Below are 20,407 nucleotides of genomic sequence, written 5' to 3'. Positions count from 1 at the left end.
ATCCCACTTCATATTCTCTTCCAAAACTTTGCTTTCAGGGGTAGGTATTCCCCAACAACTCTGGTGTCATGTTTTTTACATGTTCACCTTGTAACAACAGCTTGAGAGTACACAGGTCCACAGCTCCCCTTGGTCTGCTGGACCCTTTTACCAGTGCCAACTCATGAAGGATGTCACGTAACTCAATTTTCAAAAAACACAAAACACAAAACCCCAACAAACCAAAAACTAGGTTGTCTTCTGAAAAAAAAGATGTCGAAGACCCACAAGAAAAAAGCCCTACAAAATAGTCGGTCTTTGCAGACCAAAAAAAGACCAAAAAGGTGGTGAAGCAAAGCAGACTGTCAGACCAGGGCAGGGGCACCATGGCACAGACTGCCCTTCATCAGGCTTTGGAAGCTGCTCCCTCTGCGTTTACCTTCAGTGAAGAAAAAATACTTTTCTATCACGGGCATCGTACACCAAAGAGTTTTCCAGGGTAGCAGTTTAACAGCAATTCTGTTTTAATACCAGCTCTAACCAGCGATGCCATTCCAAGTCCCCTCTATCTGACTGTTCCTTGGCTGACCATCTACGAGAAGCCCCGCATCCCCCAAACCCTGCAATCACCACCAAGACCGCTAAACGCCTTCCCATTGACAAGACCAAATACAGATAAACAACAAGAGATTACACAAACACAAGGACAGAGGACAGTCTCTTCAGGGTAACCAGAGAGTCACAGAACCCACACCTCCCCTCAGGAAGCTCTTCAGCTGGAAGCAAGTGCAGAGCGAGCTGCCCATCCTGTTCCTATCTTCTCACATAGGCCTTTTATTTTGGTTGCTGTTGCAGAAAGAATAGGGTCTAGCTAGACTTCCCGTGCCGATAAACATGATTTCTCTTACGCAGGAAGGCAGCGCAGAGCCTGAGAACCAACACTAGAGCTTGCAGTGACCAAACGAATGTGAGTTCCCAACTTATTCAGAATGCTGAGTTTCGTCTACACGCCATGACTTGGTCTTTCAACCCAATCCTTTGCACTTCCATCCTGCATCTGCTCTGCAGGCTCAGCGGACCCAGCATCTACCTACAAGAAGCCTGACTAGCAAGAGCTTCCATCAATGGGAGCTGAACAACTTTTCCCCTTAGATGGGGGCAAGGAAGAAGTCTATACAGCCAAGTACACACTCGAGTAACTTGGTGAGATTTATCCATAAAAGGAGGATTCATTATAAATGCATTTGTTCAGGAAAGGGCAGGAATTGTAAATACATCCGATCTCCACGCACCCCGAGATGCTTTGACCTAACCATATGACAATAAAAACGAAATATTCTCATGCAGGGAAGGAAAGGAGAAGCAGAAACACAACAATAGAACAAAACCTGTGGATGCCAAATCGGAGGAAGAGTAAGCCACAAGGGTAAGTCACAAGTTGTGGGAACCCCCAACAGTCAAGATGGCTCTGGTTTCCTCCGATGCCACACATGCCTTGGGCTCATGCACCAGAGCTGATCTCAGCTTTACAAAACTAACAGCGAGCCCACTGAATCAAGCAGCAGCTTGCTATGAAATCAAAGCACCAGTGATCTTGCTATTAAATCACAGCTTCCAACAAGGAAGAGGACGGTGCTGGGCTTGGTGAGAGCATACGCATTTCTACATTCCAAGAAGTAGGCAGGAGACCTCCAAGGCTACTCAACCTTGCCCACAAAGTACTGCCCATGTTCAGAGAGCAAGCCAGGCTTCTCAGGAAGTTAAAAAAAAACCAAGATGAAGGAGACAGCTGAGTGGAGCACACTGCAGAACTGGATCACTGGGGAGACGGGAGAGAGCAGCCACAAGAAGAAAAAAAAACAAAATGAGCAAAAAGGGTACATGGCACAGGTAAAGCAAAAAAAGCAAATCAAGCCACAGTAAATTTAAAGGAATTATTTAATGGTGATCAAATTGCAACACATTACAACAGTACAGGTAGTGTTAGCATAGATCTAGTCACACACACGTCCAGGTGAGGGCAGGGGCTACAGGAATCCCTCTCAAAGCCTCTGGTTGCTGTTACTCATGAGGGGGTTGGTCTCCACACATCCAGGAAGCTGGACAGCAGGGGTTTTCCTGCTTTTAACCTTCCATCAGGTGCCCTCGATGCAATTCTTGTCCCTGTAGGAAACAGCTTCTGCCAAACCCCAGAACAACTAAGATTTCCAACTTTGATCACGGACTTGCTCTAAGTCTGCACAAAGGAGCCAAGGAACGGAAGGAAACAGTAACTGGGTGTGTGTGTGAGACTCTTTCTAGCTCTCCGTAGGAGACAAGAGGTAGGCTTCCCAACGCCGAAGGGATGAGAGCAGAACTGCTCCAAGGCTATTTTAAAGAGAACAGCCTTCCTTCTACTCAAATACACCATGGGACTATTTATTCTTGCAGGAGGTGGCTTCCAAGCTCTGCCTGGGCAAGCGGGCATGCCTGGAGCCTAAACCCAAGGGCTCCTCCACCTGGAGTGGAAGTGCTGAGCATGTTCAGAGATGTTTTGTTATGTTATCCTCGTTCTTTAGAGCAAGGTGACACATGCGTAAGTTCTAACTGCTTTGAGCAGTAGTTTTCTTCTGCACTTCCCACATGCCCAGGTCTTCTGCCATGCTGTCCCCCAGCAAGAGCTGCTCAGAGCACAAGGAAATCCATCTTTAACTGGGCAAAGCACCTCTCCTTGTCCTTCCTTTAGGCTTCTGATCTTCTGCTGTTCATCAGAACTGGGAACAACAGCAGCCCTAGAGCTGTTTTGCTGCTGTGAATAGCAAGATGACGACTTAAGACAGTTAGAATACACAGCCAGGCATCTCCGTCAGCAGCTGCAGCTACCAAAAGCAAGGAAAGCCATGGCCTTTGGGGGCAAGGGACAGGTTATGGTTTGCTTTACTGAGCACACTAGGAACACAAGATCATATCCAACTTAGTCATGTTGTTTTTTCTACATCGTTCAACATGTGCAGACTGAAGTCTGTAGATGCTTCAGTATGTGGCTTACTTGAAAGCGTTGGTTTAGCAAGGTAACAAAAAACACCTCCAAAAATTCACTCTTGCATTACCAAAAAGCTACTGAAGAAATGCAGCAGTGCATACTACCAAAGGACAAGCTAGACATTTCAAGCACAGTCATTAGGTCTCCAGTACGGCCCAGAAGCAGCTCCATCCCAGTCCGTAGGCCCATGGCTGTTGGGCTCTAAGCCATGGTTAATGTTTAAACTCACTGGCAACTCCTGCACACTGATGAGCAGCTACTCAGTACTGAGCTACCGGCGTTTCTGAAGTCGATTGGCTCACATTCTCTCGTATGCAAGCACAGTACATGTACGCAGACAGCCCCTGAAAACACAAGTTATGGGCAATACAGGCTACAGCAGGTACATGCACTGTCAAATGATGCCAGCCGCTCGCCAGCGGTCCTAGATTTACATGCAGTACAGCCTGGTTATTTGTCTTCTAGTTCACTCCGTTGCAGGGGATGGGCGCAGATGAACACAAGCAATGCATCCAGGCACAGTGTTTCAGCTTTATAGCATTGCCGGAGCTGGAGGAGCAGCCCAGCACTTGTTTTCTTTAATAAAACACATTTGCTTAGCACATGACAGGAAAAAAGGGAAATTGCATGTACAGTCTACATCCATAGAAGTCCCAGCACAAAGAAAGCCATGCAAAGTGAAATAGTCAAAATACTAAATCAAGTAAAAAAAAATTAGACAGGGACTGAAAAAGTTCATGATGTGACAAGTTCAGATTTCCTAGAAAGGCAACGACCAGAGCCCATGGCTTCTTGTGCTGTTTTACATTAGAACATACACAATACATGGTTTCAAGAGACCAAGTTTCTAGTCCCAAAAAAGGCTAAGCTGGATCAGGTTTTAAGTTAAATCCTAGGAAAAAAAGCTCCTTCATCTAGTACATCCTTCACAGTACAACCCTCAACAACAAACGGTCAGTCCACGAGGGACAGCATACGTACTCCCCACTTCAGGATCACCAGCCTTACTTTTACCATACCACAACTTTTGTCAAGCCGTCAGCAAGGAAGTCTGGTCTGTTTGAACACTTCATTGCACGTATCAGTCACCCCAACGCAGGCAGATGTGCTAATACTGTATCTAAGCTGACACTGTTCTAACGTTCAAGACTGTTTCAGCTCATGTATGGCTGTATGACCTTCCTGTCACTTAGCGTATGTGGCTTCTGCCCCAGCAAAAAGGAAAATCACCATCCTCAACCTCCACGCTTAACTGCCCTCTTCTTCTCTCCTGTACTGGCCTCTGATCTCTCCCAGTGACTGCCAGTATCAAAAACCAGCCAAATCTGCCACGAAAAATAAATGAATCATTCTTGGGTGGCTCACAAAGCAGTTAAGGGGGGAATGCCCCAAAAAAGCTTGCTGCAAGGTTTGCAACCACTCCAAGCCCCCGTCCCTGTACTTCTCAGAAACGGAACATCTGGTGAACTGCTGCAGAAACATGGGAGGACAACTCCATTACAGATGGATGCTCTCCCCTGGTCACAGGGGGGAGCAGGAGCATTAGCCTGCACACTGCAACAGTTCAGTACAAGGTAAGGCCAAAGGTGGTTACACAAAGCCACACTAGCAGCCACCAGCTTCGTCTAGTTTTGACAACGCAACAAGTTTTTACCCAGGGCCACGCTTCAGCGACAGGCCACATACTGCTTTCTAAACCAGTAAAGACGCCAACACCTTGTGATGTAACATAAGAGCGCCAAGAGCTCAAGATGACCCAAGAGCCAGGTCATACTCCTGCACGTCACGTTCCCCCTCCCCGCAGCAGCTGTCACCCCTACGTTGTCACTCAGGCAGGAAGCACGGCCACACACTCCATTTCTTTTCCAGTGAAGCTCCGCTCCACTGCGAGAGCTGCTTCGTCCCCACACAGCAGCATCCCGTTGCTAGAGCCACAGTCTTCGTGCCTGCGGGAGATGCACACGTAGCCCCACTTCAGCTACAGCTTGCTGCAAGAGGACTCCAAGAAACACTGCAAACATTTACATCCAGCGGTGCACACACGAGGACATTGAGAGATGAGACAAGTGGAACAGATTTAGACCAAAAGCAGTGGACATTTATTCCTCATTTGTGCAAGAGTGTAAAGATGCATTTTGAAAATGGGTGGGACAGACCCCTGTGGCTGGAGAGCTGGAGGCTACAGCCTCTGCTTCGTAGTCGATGGCTTTGTTTACAATTCTACTAAGGAGATAAACTTGCAGACTCACCTATTTCACACCAACGATGCTGGCAAATACACTTGTATACAAAGAAAAGTTTCAAACTACATTTGTCACTAGATTCAAGTGAAGACTTTGTTCAAAAAAAGACACATACAAGTACAATTTAAAACTGTATGAACATTTGCAAATGTTTAGTGCAAAGTAATTATGTAAAAGCTACATTTTTATGAAAGTTTGTGCTGATGTGTTTGGTAGGGTTTTTTTTGTCTTTTTTACCCTTTTACATCCATTATTTTAGTTACATAAGGTTTCACTTACCTACAGTACATATGCATTGTGTTAGGTCCCATGCAAGTGGGAATAATACCGTTAGGCTTTGTAAAATGTCACTCAGATTCTCATTTAGTAAACTGCTTATTTGGTTTAACAGTCAAGTTCCTGGCACACTACACATCTTGGTTTCATGTAAGTGCTTAAGCTTACGTTTGTCTTGTTCAGGTGCATAGCCTTGTGTGATGCAAACCAACCTGCTTCATGACTTCCAAATGCAACCGTTCGTGAATGCAAAAGTTTCAGAGAAATCCACCATTCGTTTTAGCCTGTAACAAACTGCTCTTAAAATTAAAAGCCTATTCACACAAAGTTATATGTAATGACTGTAGTAATCAGTTTATTACACAGATTAATCATTCTTGAACGTACAAGCTCCAGGGGAGCAGTTGGGTCTTTAAATATACACAAGTTTTCTGTCAAATGGATTTTTACCCTTACATCCAGAAAGACCTAAGCAGTTAAAAAAACCTAAGAAAAATAAGAGCTATTAGCTATGTATTAACTGAGAAACCACATACAAACCAAAAAAAAAAATTATGAAGGAGGGGAGAGAGTTGAAACAAATCAACATCACTTGATGCACTAATAGCTCCAATCCATTTAAATGTTGACCGGTTAAACTTAGACCTTAAACACAGGATGTGGGTACAGTTTATCTCATTGGTCATAACATTTACCTAAGGTGTAGGTCCTTCAGAATAAAATGAATACAGAAACAGCTTCAAGTTCTTCACCTTGCTTTTCATAACTGTTATGAGTTTAAAAGGATTCCACTCAAAATCCTTAACAGATTGGCAACACTGTCCCTAGAAATATGGAATCCACCATAACTCTCCCATTCACATTTTATTACCCAATTTAAACCAACAAGGAATACTTTTAGGCTCACAAAGTTATGACTGAAGAACCAGCTTTTCACACACACACTTCTCTGCTAGGAGTCAATGTTGGTACGGGGAAATACAGTATTTCTATTTTGTTGTTCCAAGTATGTACAACACGCAGCACTGCTGTATCAGGTAAACATGTGCACAGGGGAAGATGAGGCGTGGGCTCATAGAAAGCAGTCAAATGGAAATCAAAAGGACTTTCTCTTTCAGAGTTCCCCTATCTTTATTTGTAGAGGTTATCCAATAATTTCTTTAATTACATCGCATACTTCTGAGTCCATTCCCGAGCTATTCTGTTGTACCTGTATGTATAAAAAGAGGATTTACTTAACATAACATCCAAACAGTATTTCGACTCCAGCAGTCTAGTCTACACATGACATGAACTTACATTCTCTCCAGTAATATCATGGATTTGTAAAGTTAGAGAGCAAATGGAGATATTAGGCAAATGACGGAAACAATGCCCACAGTACTTCATGGAAGAGAAATAACTAGTCATATTTACAACAAGAATGTGAGATCTTGGTGACTCAAGGCACAAAACAGAGCTAGCACAGGTCTGAGGGGAAAGTATTTTCAGGAAGTCTTTACCTAGCCCCCAACTGCTACATCCCTGGGGAAGCTATTACTGCAGGTTTTAGTTTTGGCATTCTGGAAAAAATACATTAATGTTTCCCTCCCACCCCATTCTTCTTCTTCCCTTAGAAAGTTACACCTAGTACCTGGTATCTACACAGCTGCCAAACCCCAACAGGCTTGTTTCACGCTACACATTGCATTTGGCTATTTCAATGACTATCGGGACACAACTATTTGTCCACCAGAATTTTTTTTATTCTGAAGGCACAATATGCTCCTTTTCCCAATCCACCTTGTAGCTTTGGCACCCAAATATCCTTTGTAGCCAGAGCCACTGCTAAAGGAAGCTCAAGAAACTTATGTAAAACAAAGCAGTCACCGTGACAGACACACCGATAAAAGCTTATTTTCTGACAACAGAAGGCAAGTTGTTTGTGTTCTACAGAATTTGTAGAAAAAGCATACGACACTTATAGCAAGAAGTTTCCTAGTTATGTACATCAGCTAGGTTCTCGTGCTGGAATTTGGTCTGTAGACAGTGTTCTTTAAGCTAAAGAATCTGACAATCAATTCATGAAGGCGAGAGGATTTGTTACTTCATTCTGAGACTACTCAAGCAGCAAGTCCAGTTACGTTTATGTACAAAATTTATTCCCGTTTTTGGAAAAAATAGGGAAGTGTCCTGCATACGTTACGTGCAGTCAGTCACTGTTAGCTGTGTCTCGAAATACATACTACTACTCTTGCAGCTCTCATTAAAAACAGGATGCATGAACTTCTCTAACACTGCTTCTCAAGTATGCAGTAGAGAAAGCAAGTTTGTGGATCATTTTCCCTTCCTATCTTGTTCTCATCAGATGACCATATAGCTGCAGAAATTAACACTACTGATCAGCTCTGGAAGGGAACAGTGAGGTAGAACAGCAATTACAACTGTCATTAAGCTGTTGCTTTTATAGTGCTCACTAGTGCTAGAGTTCTCTCCATTCTTGCTTTTTACTTCATAGAAGCTTGGAGTCCTCCCACCCCACCCCTACGCCACTTTTTCTTCCCTTGTGTTGTCAAATGAAGATGAAACAGGGTATTTTTGTTATTTCTTTACTTGCATGATTCCAGCACCAATAGCTAGCATGGAAACAGTCTCCCACTAGAGTAACTTGTTCTCCCTCTGCTGGTTATGTAGAATTAAAGCAGGCAGTCAAGGCTCTTAAAAGCTGGTCACATACAACTTAAGAGCTCCACAGGAAACAGATTTGCATTGTTCACATTTTCATTAAATCAAGCAAACCTGTAATTAACAGCTACAACACTAACGAAAGACCATTGTGGGGAATGAAAATGCAGTAATAAAACTGCAGAAGTACAAGGCCTCTACATCCTTCACTTCTACTGACATAGGTAACAGCACTGCATTGCTGTAGGAAAAAGGTAAGATAGCTGTACGTCAGATACCAGCAAAAAAAAAAAAAAAAAAAAAATCACTAAAAAGACCACACTTCAAACAGAAGAGGCAAATCAAAATTCACACTCATTTCCAAATAGCAGGTCCTTTCAGTTCCCATTTACTATTTAAGTGGGGATTCTGTTCTGTCAAGAACATTACATAATTTTTGGCTTCCATACTCACTTTTCTCTATCTGTTTTGTAGATCCGTGCAATCTCAGGCACTAAAGGATCATCTGGATTGGGATCACACAACAGAGAACAGATGGACAAAAGTACTAAGGAGAGAAAAAAACAGATACTGAATTAGAGTTTAAGTGCAGCTGAAGACACCTTCAGAAGTGTAGAAGTCAGCCCACCCACTTTCTTCCCCTCTAGCCATTAGTATTAGCACCTTTTTTTAGATGCCAAGGAGCAGTAATCCCACATACCTTCAGCCAAGTTATCTTGAACAAAAATCCTTACCATTTAACTATGCAACTCTGCATGACCACAAGTTTTTAAAATATCACCACCACAACAGGAACCTTGAACAGGTGTATCTGTAACAGCTTTAAATCACAAAGCAGAAGTGTTCTATCCAAAACCATACCTGCCAAGCCTTCTCAGAAAGCATCCCTGCTTTTGCACTTGAAATTCAGCTTTTCCCTAAACCAGACAACCTCACTGTTAATGACTTGCAGAAGCACTGAAAGTCAAACAGCAGACAGATCCAACTGAGGTGAAGGAAGCATGAGCGGCTCAGATACTTAAGAACTGTTTTAAAAAAAAAATGCTAGTCTTGCAGAGAATTAAGAGGCTTTACCCAATTATTTTCTGAGCATAAGGTAGGTTGAGTTGAATTGTTGAACAATATTCAAAATTAATCAAGAAAGCATAGCTTACTGCACTCATACCAGCCAGAACGCCCTGAACTTTGAAGTTTCAGTATAAATAGATGCTGTATATATCCCCAGAAGCCACATCCCGCTCATATGAAGCCACTCAGTGAGGCGGCAACCTTCATCCGTATAAGGAGTCAGGAGATTGCCTGTAAAGCTACAAATAGCACGTGCACATTCCTACGTTCACACCAGAGTAGAAGAGATGAGAAGGCAGCAAGTTATAAGCAAAGCATATTGGGACAACACTACATGAGGCATGTCAAGGATGTCTTACCCCCCTTAAGAAATGCCAAACATTCCTTTGTATTGCTTTCTCTCAGCCTGTTTTAATCAAACACTGCCACTCCATATGTCCCTTCACCAGTAGCAGCAACAGCTGAGTTGTCACAGTGCATCCTCCAAGCAAGTTGGAGATGACAGCAGTTAGAAGTTTGAAGGCACTAAACACAAATCTGTTCAAACTTCCATCAGTTGCTACTGTGCTGTGGAGCAGGAGGCAGAGCTACCCTGCTGAAAAAATGAAAGAGAACAGCATGCATTCTACTACTGTTTGGGGGGTGAGGGGTGTGGTGGTTAATTTTTTAAGGTAGTTTAAAACAGATCACAAAACAAAGAACAACTAGATATAGCCAGAGAAAAAAGGGCACAATAGGTCTGATATTCACAGCCTCATTTAGGTTGTTGAGGCCATTTCCTCTTGTCCCATCTCTTGTTACTTGGGAGAAGAGACCAGCACCCATCCCATTACAACATCTTTTCAGGCAGTTGTAGAGAGCAATAAGGTCCCCCCTCAGCCTCCTCCAGACTAAAACCACCCCAGTTCCCTCAGCTGTTCCTCATCAGACTTGTGCTCCAGACCCCTCCTCAGCTCCACTGCCCTTCTCTGGACAGGCTCCAGCATCTCAATGTCCTTCTTGTAGTGAGGGGCCCAAAACTGAACACAGCATTCAACATGTGGCCTCACTGGGTCTGAGTACAGGGGGACGATCACTTCCCTACTCCTGCTGGCCACACTATTTCTGACATAAGTGAGGATGCTATTAGCCTTCTTAGCCAATGTTCATGTAAACTGGAGAAGATTTTTCCAAGCAGGACAAAAGTGAAAGCTTTACTAGGTCTTAACTGAGCTACCTGCTCAGTGATGAGAACACCAAGAACCCAGAAACCCAGTTAGTTCAGTTTTCCTACATAGTTCTGCAGACCCTTCACTAATGAATTGTCAATTTCAAAAAGCTAAATGCTTGTAGAACACGTTTAGTAATAAACTGCTCCTGATTTAAGTGAATGTATTTCTCTTTCTAGAACAAAGAACAACTTTTCCTGATTTTCTACTGTACTCTTGTGAAAGAATTAAGAGCCTAATTATTCTCTACCATCAACTAACACTAAGATCACTTATTCAACTACCTCTTCGAATACAGCTTCAGAGTGTGGCGACTTCAATTTTGTGCTGGAGGCATGCAGAAGCCACTAGTCCTGAACTGCTGTCCCTTAGCAAGGGATGCAGCACATTTAGTACCAATAGCACTTTCCATCAGCTTCAGCACTAGTGTTTTTTTTCCCCCTCCACATACATTGGGTAAAACTCATGTTCATGTTCAGCATTGGGAATCTCTCTGCCACCTTATACCCAGCTGCTGCTGTCAGTTTGGCTTCACCACAGTTGTTTCTCCAGCTATTTTCCTGTAGCTTGTTTCTTTGTATTTGTCAGACTCCACTGCTCTGGTCACTGAAGCTTCTTCAGCTGGTAGGATGACTAAAACAGCTAACATCTGTCCCCTCCCTTTAACAGGAAGCACAGGCAAGCCCATCAGAGTTTTCTAGTCACCTATTATAACTTCTCCCTCAAGTTTTATCTTACCACAGTCCTTTAATAACCAAGGACTTTAAAGAGGATGGCTCACCCTTTGTCAGCAGAACCAAGTTGCAAGTCTGTCCAGTCCTCTCCGACTACCTTCCCCAACCACTACAACTCCCCTTTCTCCAACACCCATGCTACTGGGTGGGAGTTCCTCCGTGCACACCTCACACCAGCCTTGCAAAACCCCCACCGCAATCTGCTCTAAGCGTCTGACCAAGGGTGGTGTTCAGCTGTTGGTCTGCACGGGCACCAGGACAACCAGGGTGTTGCTATTCCGAGCAACAGCAGCCCGACAGGCTGACGCTGCCCATAAACCCGTTTTATCTGGCAAGATGCAAGTCTGCCTTGACCACCACCTCCTTTGCCAGAAGAAGGAGAGTTAACCCCTGTCCTAGTCTAGGAGTTTCAGTTCTTGCTTTATAGGCTATCAACATAAGCATATCGTTGCTACCTGCTGGCCATTAAAAAAAACCCCATGCCACTAATGCTCTTTACTAAAACAGGCTGTGGTTTGTTAGAACTCAGTCAGTAGCCAAATGCTTCCCATGATGAATTCTGCCAGTCTAGTCACTTCAAAAAAGTATTTCTAGATTTCATTCTTCAGCAATTCACTTGTTTTATAAAAGCATCACTCCAAGAACCTTGAATAAAAATGGACACAGTTAATTGTCTTCAAACTACACTGCCACATTCAGCTGCTTGGTTTTATTTTTGTAAGTCTTCATTAATCAAAACTATTCTCCTTTATGCTTTCTTTTGCTGGTAACTTCACATCTTTCCCTTTTTATCTGTATAGCCTCAGCAAGAAAAACATTAACTGAGAGTTATCTAAACTGGGAATGTAAAATAGATTTTAATAGCCTGCTGAATCCAGCTATTTGTCCAAAATAAACTCAGGAAGCTTCTCTCGAGGTTTTCCATCAGAACACTGCGTATACCCACATGTTTTAGACCAATCAATATAAGCAGCCTCCAGACCACTACGAAAAACCCTTGGAAAAAGGGACTTTCCCATGAAGTTTAGAAAAAGGGACTTTCCCATGAAGTTTAAGGAGCCAAGTACAAGAGGAAAAAGAAAGTAATCCTTAAAAAAATTAGTTATGTATAAGAGTTCTTTGATGCATCAGAATAACTAATTAGACCAACACTGCAGAACAGAGAGAATCAACAGACCACCGTCTTCTGCCATCAAGCATTACTGCAACAAATTTCATAGCAAAGCCTCAACACTTACTAGTCAAATAACTACAAGATTAGGAGTCAATTAAAAGACAGTTCACAAAAATCAAGTTTTCGTAACCACAGAATCAGGCTGAATAAGTACGTGAGACAGGCAAATGACACTGTTTTACATCTTGTCCTACCCATCCTGCATGACCACAGGCAAAGCGGCTCTTAGTGGTATCAGTTTGACAGCATCCCTTCTCGAGTCTTTCACCAAAAGAGACAGCAGAAGTGTGCACTCTTCAGAACTTAAGCTTGGATTTTTGTCAGTAATAGCAATATACATAATTTTATTTCCCATTGATTGACGGGGTTCAAGTACAGAGTTATTTCTCACCTCTTCACTCTTAACTGTCAAAGCAGTCCAGTCTGGAGCAAAACGTTAAGCAACCTAAGCACTGTCAGTTTAAAGCTCCTTTTCAAAAACTGGTTTTGCTTCAGCTTTGTTTTCTTTCACCAACCATGCAGCCTATTTAACTCCAATACTTCAGCTGTGATCCCCATCTATCTACTGCAGACAACAAAAACAACTCAGCCTTTAGTGGGCTTCCTACTGCTATGGACTAGCATGGACCAAGTACTTCATGACCAAGGAACTGGGAGAAACAAACTAATCAAGCAGAAAGGCTGCTAACAGAGTATTTCTAAAAAAGTAATGGGCTTAGCTTCCTCACAGAGCAGAGATACAAATGCACTCTCATCAAGCAGAATGATCTCTTAACACTAAAGAATGCTCCAGCAATGTGCTCTTTGAGGCAAAGTGAGGTCTGCTAGCGTAGTGCAGCATAACTCTGCTCCCAGTTTCCACTGCAAGACTTCCCTTTACAGAGTACACACCACTCTGAAGTGAAAGGACACCCTTTCTCAAGGCAGCTCCTCTATGCAGAGAATCATGCCATTTACAGCTTGTCAACAAGTTTAGCTACAGCTTATTGCTACAAGATCAACCTCATCTTCCCAGATTTCTGTGCTGTGCTCTTACATCACTAAGAGAAGTTGCCCATCAGAAATAGCAACTACATCTTCCTGGTTCTGCCACACCTGACTGAATGTGCGAGTAGATGCAAATTCAATACATAAACTCCATGGCTGAGTTTCTTCTGCTATGAAGCAGCCCAGTCATTCGTCAGGACAATCCATGAAGTTAGCTCTCCACAGATCCTTCCAGCACTAGCCAAATGAGTAATAGGGAAAACAATTTAAACCATGTGTCTATTGGCCCGTACAAATCTGACACGTGTCAAACCTCCTGGAACTCAAGAGGTGAACAGGCTCTTAAAAGCCACAAGCCCTCAGCTCCAGGTGGAGGGAATAAGCTCCACAGCCAGAAGACAGACATCTTCCCTAGAGTGTCAACAGGGGAAGTCAAAGGTGCCTAGCAATTTATACATGGCAATTAGCTTCCGTTGATGTCAGGGATGACTTTATAACCAAGTGCATCATGCAGCTATGACACATCCTTGTATGTCCAGAGCATGTAGCTGCTGCTGGAAGTGGTCTTTAGGAGCCAGAAGCAGCTCTGTACAAGTCAGTGTTTAACACACCTTTGCACACATTGTGCTGATGTTCAAGTCAATTGGACTAAGCTGATTTCTACAGAAGCTCAACCATTCAGCTCATCATTGAAGGACTTTATTTAGGCCTTGTTAGGGCATTATAGACCCAAAAGCTACACCTACTGGTTTCTTAGAGATCAGCATTAGAAAGGCAAATACTAGTTCTGCCCTATCACCCTGTACTGAAACAGTGATCCCAGTTAATCAGGAAGCATAAATGCTTTTGATGCAGAAGGCTGAGACATGACCTGTTAAGCATGGATTCCCAAAAGATTGCCTAAAGGAGCTGATGATTATCTCCACTTTCTCAGTGAAGAAGTCATCTTCCAAATTCAAAACTCAAATAATTCACTTAGTTTGCAAAGCCTAAATGGGTCCAGTATCCATCACTTCCAGCTGTCCCCTCAGTATAGGGTACTAGCCACTATAGATACTACCATTTTAGCCTAGCTGGAATTGCAAACAAAACTTGCTTCAGTAAGGCACCCATCTATGGGACACTGCAGGATAAGGAGAAGCAACTGAGGAGCAATGGAATCTCCAATTGACTCACTGCACGGAAATAAAAAGGAAGCATCAATTCTTCCAAGGTAATGAGCTACACAGAAAAAACATCTTAACTGGTTGTGTTCTGATTCAACAGCTGTTTGGTGCAGCTACTGCTCTCTGAAGATAGCCAATCCAGAATTCAGCTAGGAGCAAAGAGTTTTCTTGGGCACCAAGCAGCTTAGGTCAAACACTGATCATAAGTGAAAGCCTTGGCTCTCTCCCTGAAGGCCCCTGCTATCTTAACTTTTATCTTAAAGGCAAAGAGCACATCACTAAGTCAGTAGGATGAGGGGAATAGGTAAATTGCCTTTTAAAAAAAAGAAGTTATTCCTGTAGGCTCAACTGCTGCATGGGGCAAAAGGCCTCAGCAGACCCAAAGCCAGTCTTCTCCATCTCTTAAGCAAGCATAAAGACTGCACCAACAAAGTTTTTGTCACAATACTGAGGTGGTGATGAGACTGTTACGTTGTATGCCAGACTGTCAGGACAGCGGGATGATACTTACTCAGCTGTCTGTCCTACCTGAAGTAACACAGTAGTCTTAAGATCACCATACAATCAAAAAGCTCGTGCACTGACATGGAGCAGTCAGATAAAACAGGGAAGTGTCAATTCCTGCACACCATGCCAGCATCATGAGTTCACAGTAATGGAAGCAGCCTATCCTGCCTGGTCTGCCCCAGGTGAATGACAAATATTACGACAGTAAGTTCTTTATGGAAAGCAATTTGCCATTGTCCTGGAGACCCGGCCACAGGTTCTGACAGACAGTGCTGCGCTTTTTGATCCAGCTCATCCAGCCAAGTTTCTAAATATGAAAGTAACAAAGTTTGTCAGCTCAGGTTTAATTCAGGCTGGTACTCTGAGGATTATAAAACATCCCTGCTGGCATCAGTTTGAGCTTTGGACATATACTGCTGCTGAGGAATTCTTAATTCCATTTTGGAGGCTTTATCCAGCTGTCCTACTTCGTACACCAGCTAGGGCTCCTCCCTTGCTAATCATCAGCCTGACAGCCAAAAGTCTCCACATCAAGGTCCACTACTACTTAGATCACTATTCCTTAAAAATAGGAAGAAAGCTGACTCCTGGAAGGAGTCTTCACCCATACAATCACTATGAGTTTCAGGCCCCAGACCCTTGAAACCTTTGAGGCATACAGTTGTCAGAAGGTTTCATTAGCACTCACAAACGTTAAGCTTGTAACATTAACACACAACTGAAAACACTACTGTCCAACAAGTTCAAGGGCTAGCTACCAAATTACTGTCTTCTGACTGCGAATGGGCAAGATGCATTTGCACAAATTAAAGCAACTCCAGACTCTGCTTGAGTTAAATCCTATTTCTTAACCATAGTCCCATTTCAAACTCTTCCAGCAGTCTTACCTAGTCTCACAGGAAGTGTACCTTTAAATCTGAGCAGTTTAAACTTCTTGCTTCAAAGCAACTTGAATTCCTGCTAAGTCAGTTCAACAATTTCTGGTGACAAGAGAAGAAAAGTTAAGTTTTGCCCAGTGTATCACAGACTGGTTGAGATGGGAAGGGATGTCTGGAGATCATCCTGTCCAACCCCCCTGCTCAAGCAGAGCCACCTAAAGCAGGTTGCCCATGACCATGTCCAGATGGTTTTTGAGTATCTCCAATGTGGGAGACCCCACAAGCTCCCAAGGCAACCTGCGCCAGTGCTCAGCATCCTCACATTAAAAGAAGTGTTTCCTGATGTTCCAAGGGGCCCTCCCGTGTTTCAGTTTGTGCCCACTGCCTCTTGTCCTGTCTGCACCCTCCCATCATGTATTTATATATATTGGTAAGATCCCCCCTGAGCCTCCTCTTCTCCAGGCTGAAGAGTCCCAGCTCTCTCGGCCTGTCTTTGTAACAGGAGATGCTTCATCATGTTCATGACCCTCCACTGGACTCTCTCCAGTATGTCGATGTCTCTCATGTTCTGGAGTGCCCAGCACTGGACACAGTGCTCCAACTGCCAAGCAGAGGAACAATCATCTCTCTCAACCTGCTAGCAACACTCCTTCTAGTGCAGCCTTCTTTGCAGCAAGGGCAACATCTGGGAAGGTACACGAGAAGCTACATTAAGGCTGCAGAAGTTCTAGACTGAAATTCTCCTATACAACCCTAACTCAGCACATACGGAGAGGCTGATCCATGCTATGTGACAAAGTCATGACCCACCCCCAGCCATTTGGTTAAGCACTACAACAGGCAAACTAAATGCCAAGAGGATGATCAGAAACCAACTTCCCAATTTCGAAAACTGCACTGCAAAGATCAAGTTCATTTAGGTTGCTGGGTACTTGGGAATTCTCACCCAGTAAGTCTTAGTAACGCAATTCTTGAACACCTGTAAGAGCAGCACCACAGAAAATTCACACTGCACTGGGCATGGAAGAGTTTGAAGAGTGTGACCTGAACTCCTGAGTGAATAAGACTGAAGTTGCTCACTGCCATTCACCAGGCAGGGTCTTCACCACACTTAATATAAGCACCGTGGTTCATTAGTTATAAAATACAGTGGGGAGACATGGGATGGGACAGAGCAAGTGAGCCTGACCTTTACTGAAGCAGTACCTCAGTTTAGTATTAACTCTTGCACATTCATTTGCCAAATTCAAGAGAAAGCGGGATTTTTTCCAAAAATGTCTGAGAACAGTTATGATCATGTTAAAACACTTTATTCCCCTGTTTAAGGCCACAGGGATTCTTATTTATGCAGACTTCTGAGACAACATTTTTAATTTAGGCCTACGCATTCTGCTTAAGCTTTGGAGTTTAAATTAACCACCAAGGTGTGTTTAAGACTGTATTTTTAGATTATTTATTCTATAGTATGTATTCTTTAAGGAACACTTACTTCAGTATTACTAATACAAGGAAGTTAGCTATTCTACTGAGACACTCAGTGGTGTTCTCCCAATTCATCAGAACCTGTTTTAACAAGTCTAGGAGGGACAAACATTTAGAAAGACAGAACAAAAACCCAAGACACTAGCCACCTCTACTGTCACACCCAAGATCACTTTATCAAGTTGCTTACAGAGGGAGAGTAATTTCCTTATTTATTTAGCTGTCTCAAACCTGCTCCAATAGCCCCACACTCAGGCCTTTGCTGTCTTACCCAACGGGAGCAGGGGCAGGCTCCCAAATCAGATACTCCAAGTGCTGTCTGGAGCAGCCTACCATCCTCCAGAGCACGAGGAGCCAACACCTTAACTGGGATGATTAGGTAGCACTGTCATGATTTTTCAGTCTTCCCACCAGAAGAGTGGCACTACAGATTAAGAGGAAGTCAATGTATACTCCCTTCACCTTTCTCCTTGCAGGTGAGAGTGAAAAACATATTCATGTACCACACATTAATTGCAACATAACATCTAGCCCATGTGAGCTGCTGACAATGCTGTCTACCAGATGCCCCAGGAGGAGGAAGTTGTGTATGATAAGCTGTTTCCTAGAAGAACTGTTTCTAGTCTTCCCTGATTTCTCTATACACTTTTATAGCTGTGTTCTAGTTATCTGCTTACAGGTTTTAAATTCAAACAGCTTATTCCTAATAGCATCCCTTTTTAAAGGGCGGCACAATTTAGAAATACTCTTAAGAAACCTACACTACAAATACTAAATTGCTGGTTTGAAGGGATGCGAGCTTCATGCTGAATAACTTAAGTCTGGTTACTCGCTTCTAATTACCTATTGCAACAGATTTTCGTACTAGCAACACATTTATTCTTTGATAAGGCTAATCAAAGAGTTACTAGAGAGGTGAAATAGCTCCAGAGTCTACAAAGACACAATTCTAAACTGACTGAAAACAAGATCTCCATCCTACATGACTAAAGTTGCCTTCGTGGAATTTATTTATACTTGTTCAAGACGGGAATGCTTCTTTTAAGTATCAGCTCTTGCCTCTTACTGAGGTCTGCTTTCTGACAAGACATCCCTATTATTTCTGAGGGAAGTATTCTGAATTTCTATGAAGTCACCCATAAGAATTTCTTTTGCTGCCTTTAATTCCTTCATGGAATGAACACCAAGGGAACTTGGACAAGACTGTTTTCTCACTGGTGACATCTGTATGGGTTTTGTGCTACACAAAAGAGAGTTTGTGCATTCATATGAATACTTCTGCAATGAGTGAAAAGTGCACAACAATAAAGACACTTAATCTCAGGGAGCATACTTTAAGATAGAGACTGGGTGACAGAAGGGGCTAAGTAGCCTAGAATGGCCACACCGATCCCATGGCTTACTCTAACTAGGCCACAAGGATGCAGTTTAAAGAGGGTAAGAAAAAAAGAGTTCAAGCCAGAGAACAGGAGAAGATAAGAGATGTTAAGAGCAAACTGCAACTGTATTTGGGTTGCAAAATTAATGTCAAGATGTATTTTGTGACTAAAGCTGACAGCCATTAATAAGCAGTCTATTGATGCCCTTCTTAAATTCTTGCCCCATCTTTTTCCAACTGTCCTAATTCCAGTCTATCCACCAGTATTTTCAAACGTGCTATCTATCACCCCACTGCCTATATGGTCATTTTATGACTCTAAAACAAATGAAAGTAATATACCATGCCACATTACACATTCTCCAACTACAATATTCTAACCAGCTATAGAGCAATTTAATCAAAACGTAGTACTAAGAACTGATATCTGCTAACTTAGTGCTTCCAACAGTAGCCAGTACTTGACTGAAAGCACTTGTAAGCAAAGCTGCATCAACCTGACAATCACTTTCCCCTTGACTGACACCATCTCTTCAGTTCCCTCAACTCAGTGAAGACTTTCAGCTTCATGCACTGGCAGATTAATTTCTGTCAAGAGATGAGTCAAGATATTGGTTTGCCTTTTCATCTGTTTCTACAACTACAGAAGCCTTTAGCTGGACAGAGAAGGTAGGAACTTCTGTGAGTTCAGTAAAAGGGGGACAGTTATGATTTAACACAAGTCATACGTCTGGACCAAAAAGAAAGTGTGTGGGAACACCACATGTAGTTGGAGAGAATAATTACAGGCAACCAGATAGCCTCACAGAGCTGGGACAAACACAACATGAAGGATATTGTAATTAAATGTGGTGTTGCAGCATTTAATTACAAAACAGCGTGAAGCTACAAAAAATGGAATGGTGAGGACATGGTCCATGCACAAAAGAGACCAAAAATACCCTCTATTGCCATGGCTAGATCTACAATCCCTAGATCTACACTTTCAATAGCCAGAAAAATCAGTCAAATTGCATGCTGGGTCTTCTTTGAAGGTATTTAAAACCTCCTATTTGCATTAAATATGAATACTGTTCTGCCAGGCAAAGGACATATTCCAGCACCCCACAAGCTAACACAGTTCACAGGGACCAAGATGTTTCTAGCTAAAGAAAAAATTAAGATAGTGCAAGCTTGTTAAGTTTTAAAACATGTTTTAGTAACTCATCATTGGAAGTTTTGTTAAAGAAGTGACCAACACTGAGTTCTGATGTTCTCTTGAAAAAGGGACTTTTTTTAAAATGACAAAGAATCAAAGCAGTTCAGTGCTGTGTAAAGGCCACAACTGTTCCCCTATGTATTTTACTTGGTGTGCATTTTGAACACTGAAGTCTTCCATTGTCATGTATTAGGTTTAATTTGGGGGTGGATTTTTGTTTGGTTTTGTGTTTGGTTTCTTTTTTTTTTTTAGTTAAAGTGTTTAGACTGAGGTGAGGTGGCAAGACTATGTACTTAGCATAGGAGGACTTATCTGATCCACTGGCAAAGTTGAACAGTCTCCCTGTGGTCACAGGGAAACTGGATGTCCAGAGCATCCTGTGCTCATGAATTGGCTGCAAGCTAGATTTAGAGTTGCAAGACTGAAGTAGTGACCACAGAAAT

The 20,407-nt window shown here is 42.8% G+C and overlaps 1 protein-coding gene across 1 annotated transcript in view; it reads right to left on the bottom strand.

Annotated features, from left to right (window-relative positions):
- Positions 1 to 5,077: 5,077 nt before the first annotated feature.
- LOC104623927 (ubiquitin-conjugating enzyme E2 D2) overlaps positions 5,078 to 20,407 on the bottom strand; it is a gene marked incomplete at its 5' end in the record, with an annotated part of 15,850 nt that continues 520 nt past the window's right edge. Inside the window, 2 exons of the mRNA XM_010291158.1 lie at positions 5,078 to 6,730; positions 8,638 to 8,731. Coding sequence (XP_010289460.1) covers positions 6,685 to 6,730; positions 8,638 to 8,731 — 140 coding nt within the window. The remainder of the gene's footprint in view (positions 6,731 to 8,637; positions 8,732 to 20,407) is intronic.

This window comes from Phaethon lepturus, unplaced genomic scaffold (assembly GCF_000687285.1).
Source record: "Phaethon lepturus isolate BGI_N335 unplaced genomic scaffold, ASM68728v1 scaffold1967, whole genome shotgun sequence".
Lineage (NCBI taxonomy): Eukaryota > Metazoa > Chordata > Aves > Phaethontiformes > Phaethontidae > Phaethon > Phaethon lepturus.
This window is presented reverse-complemented; position numbering and strand designations above follow the sequence as displayed.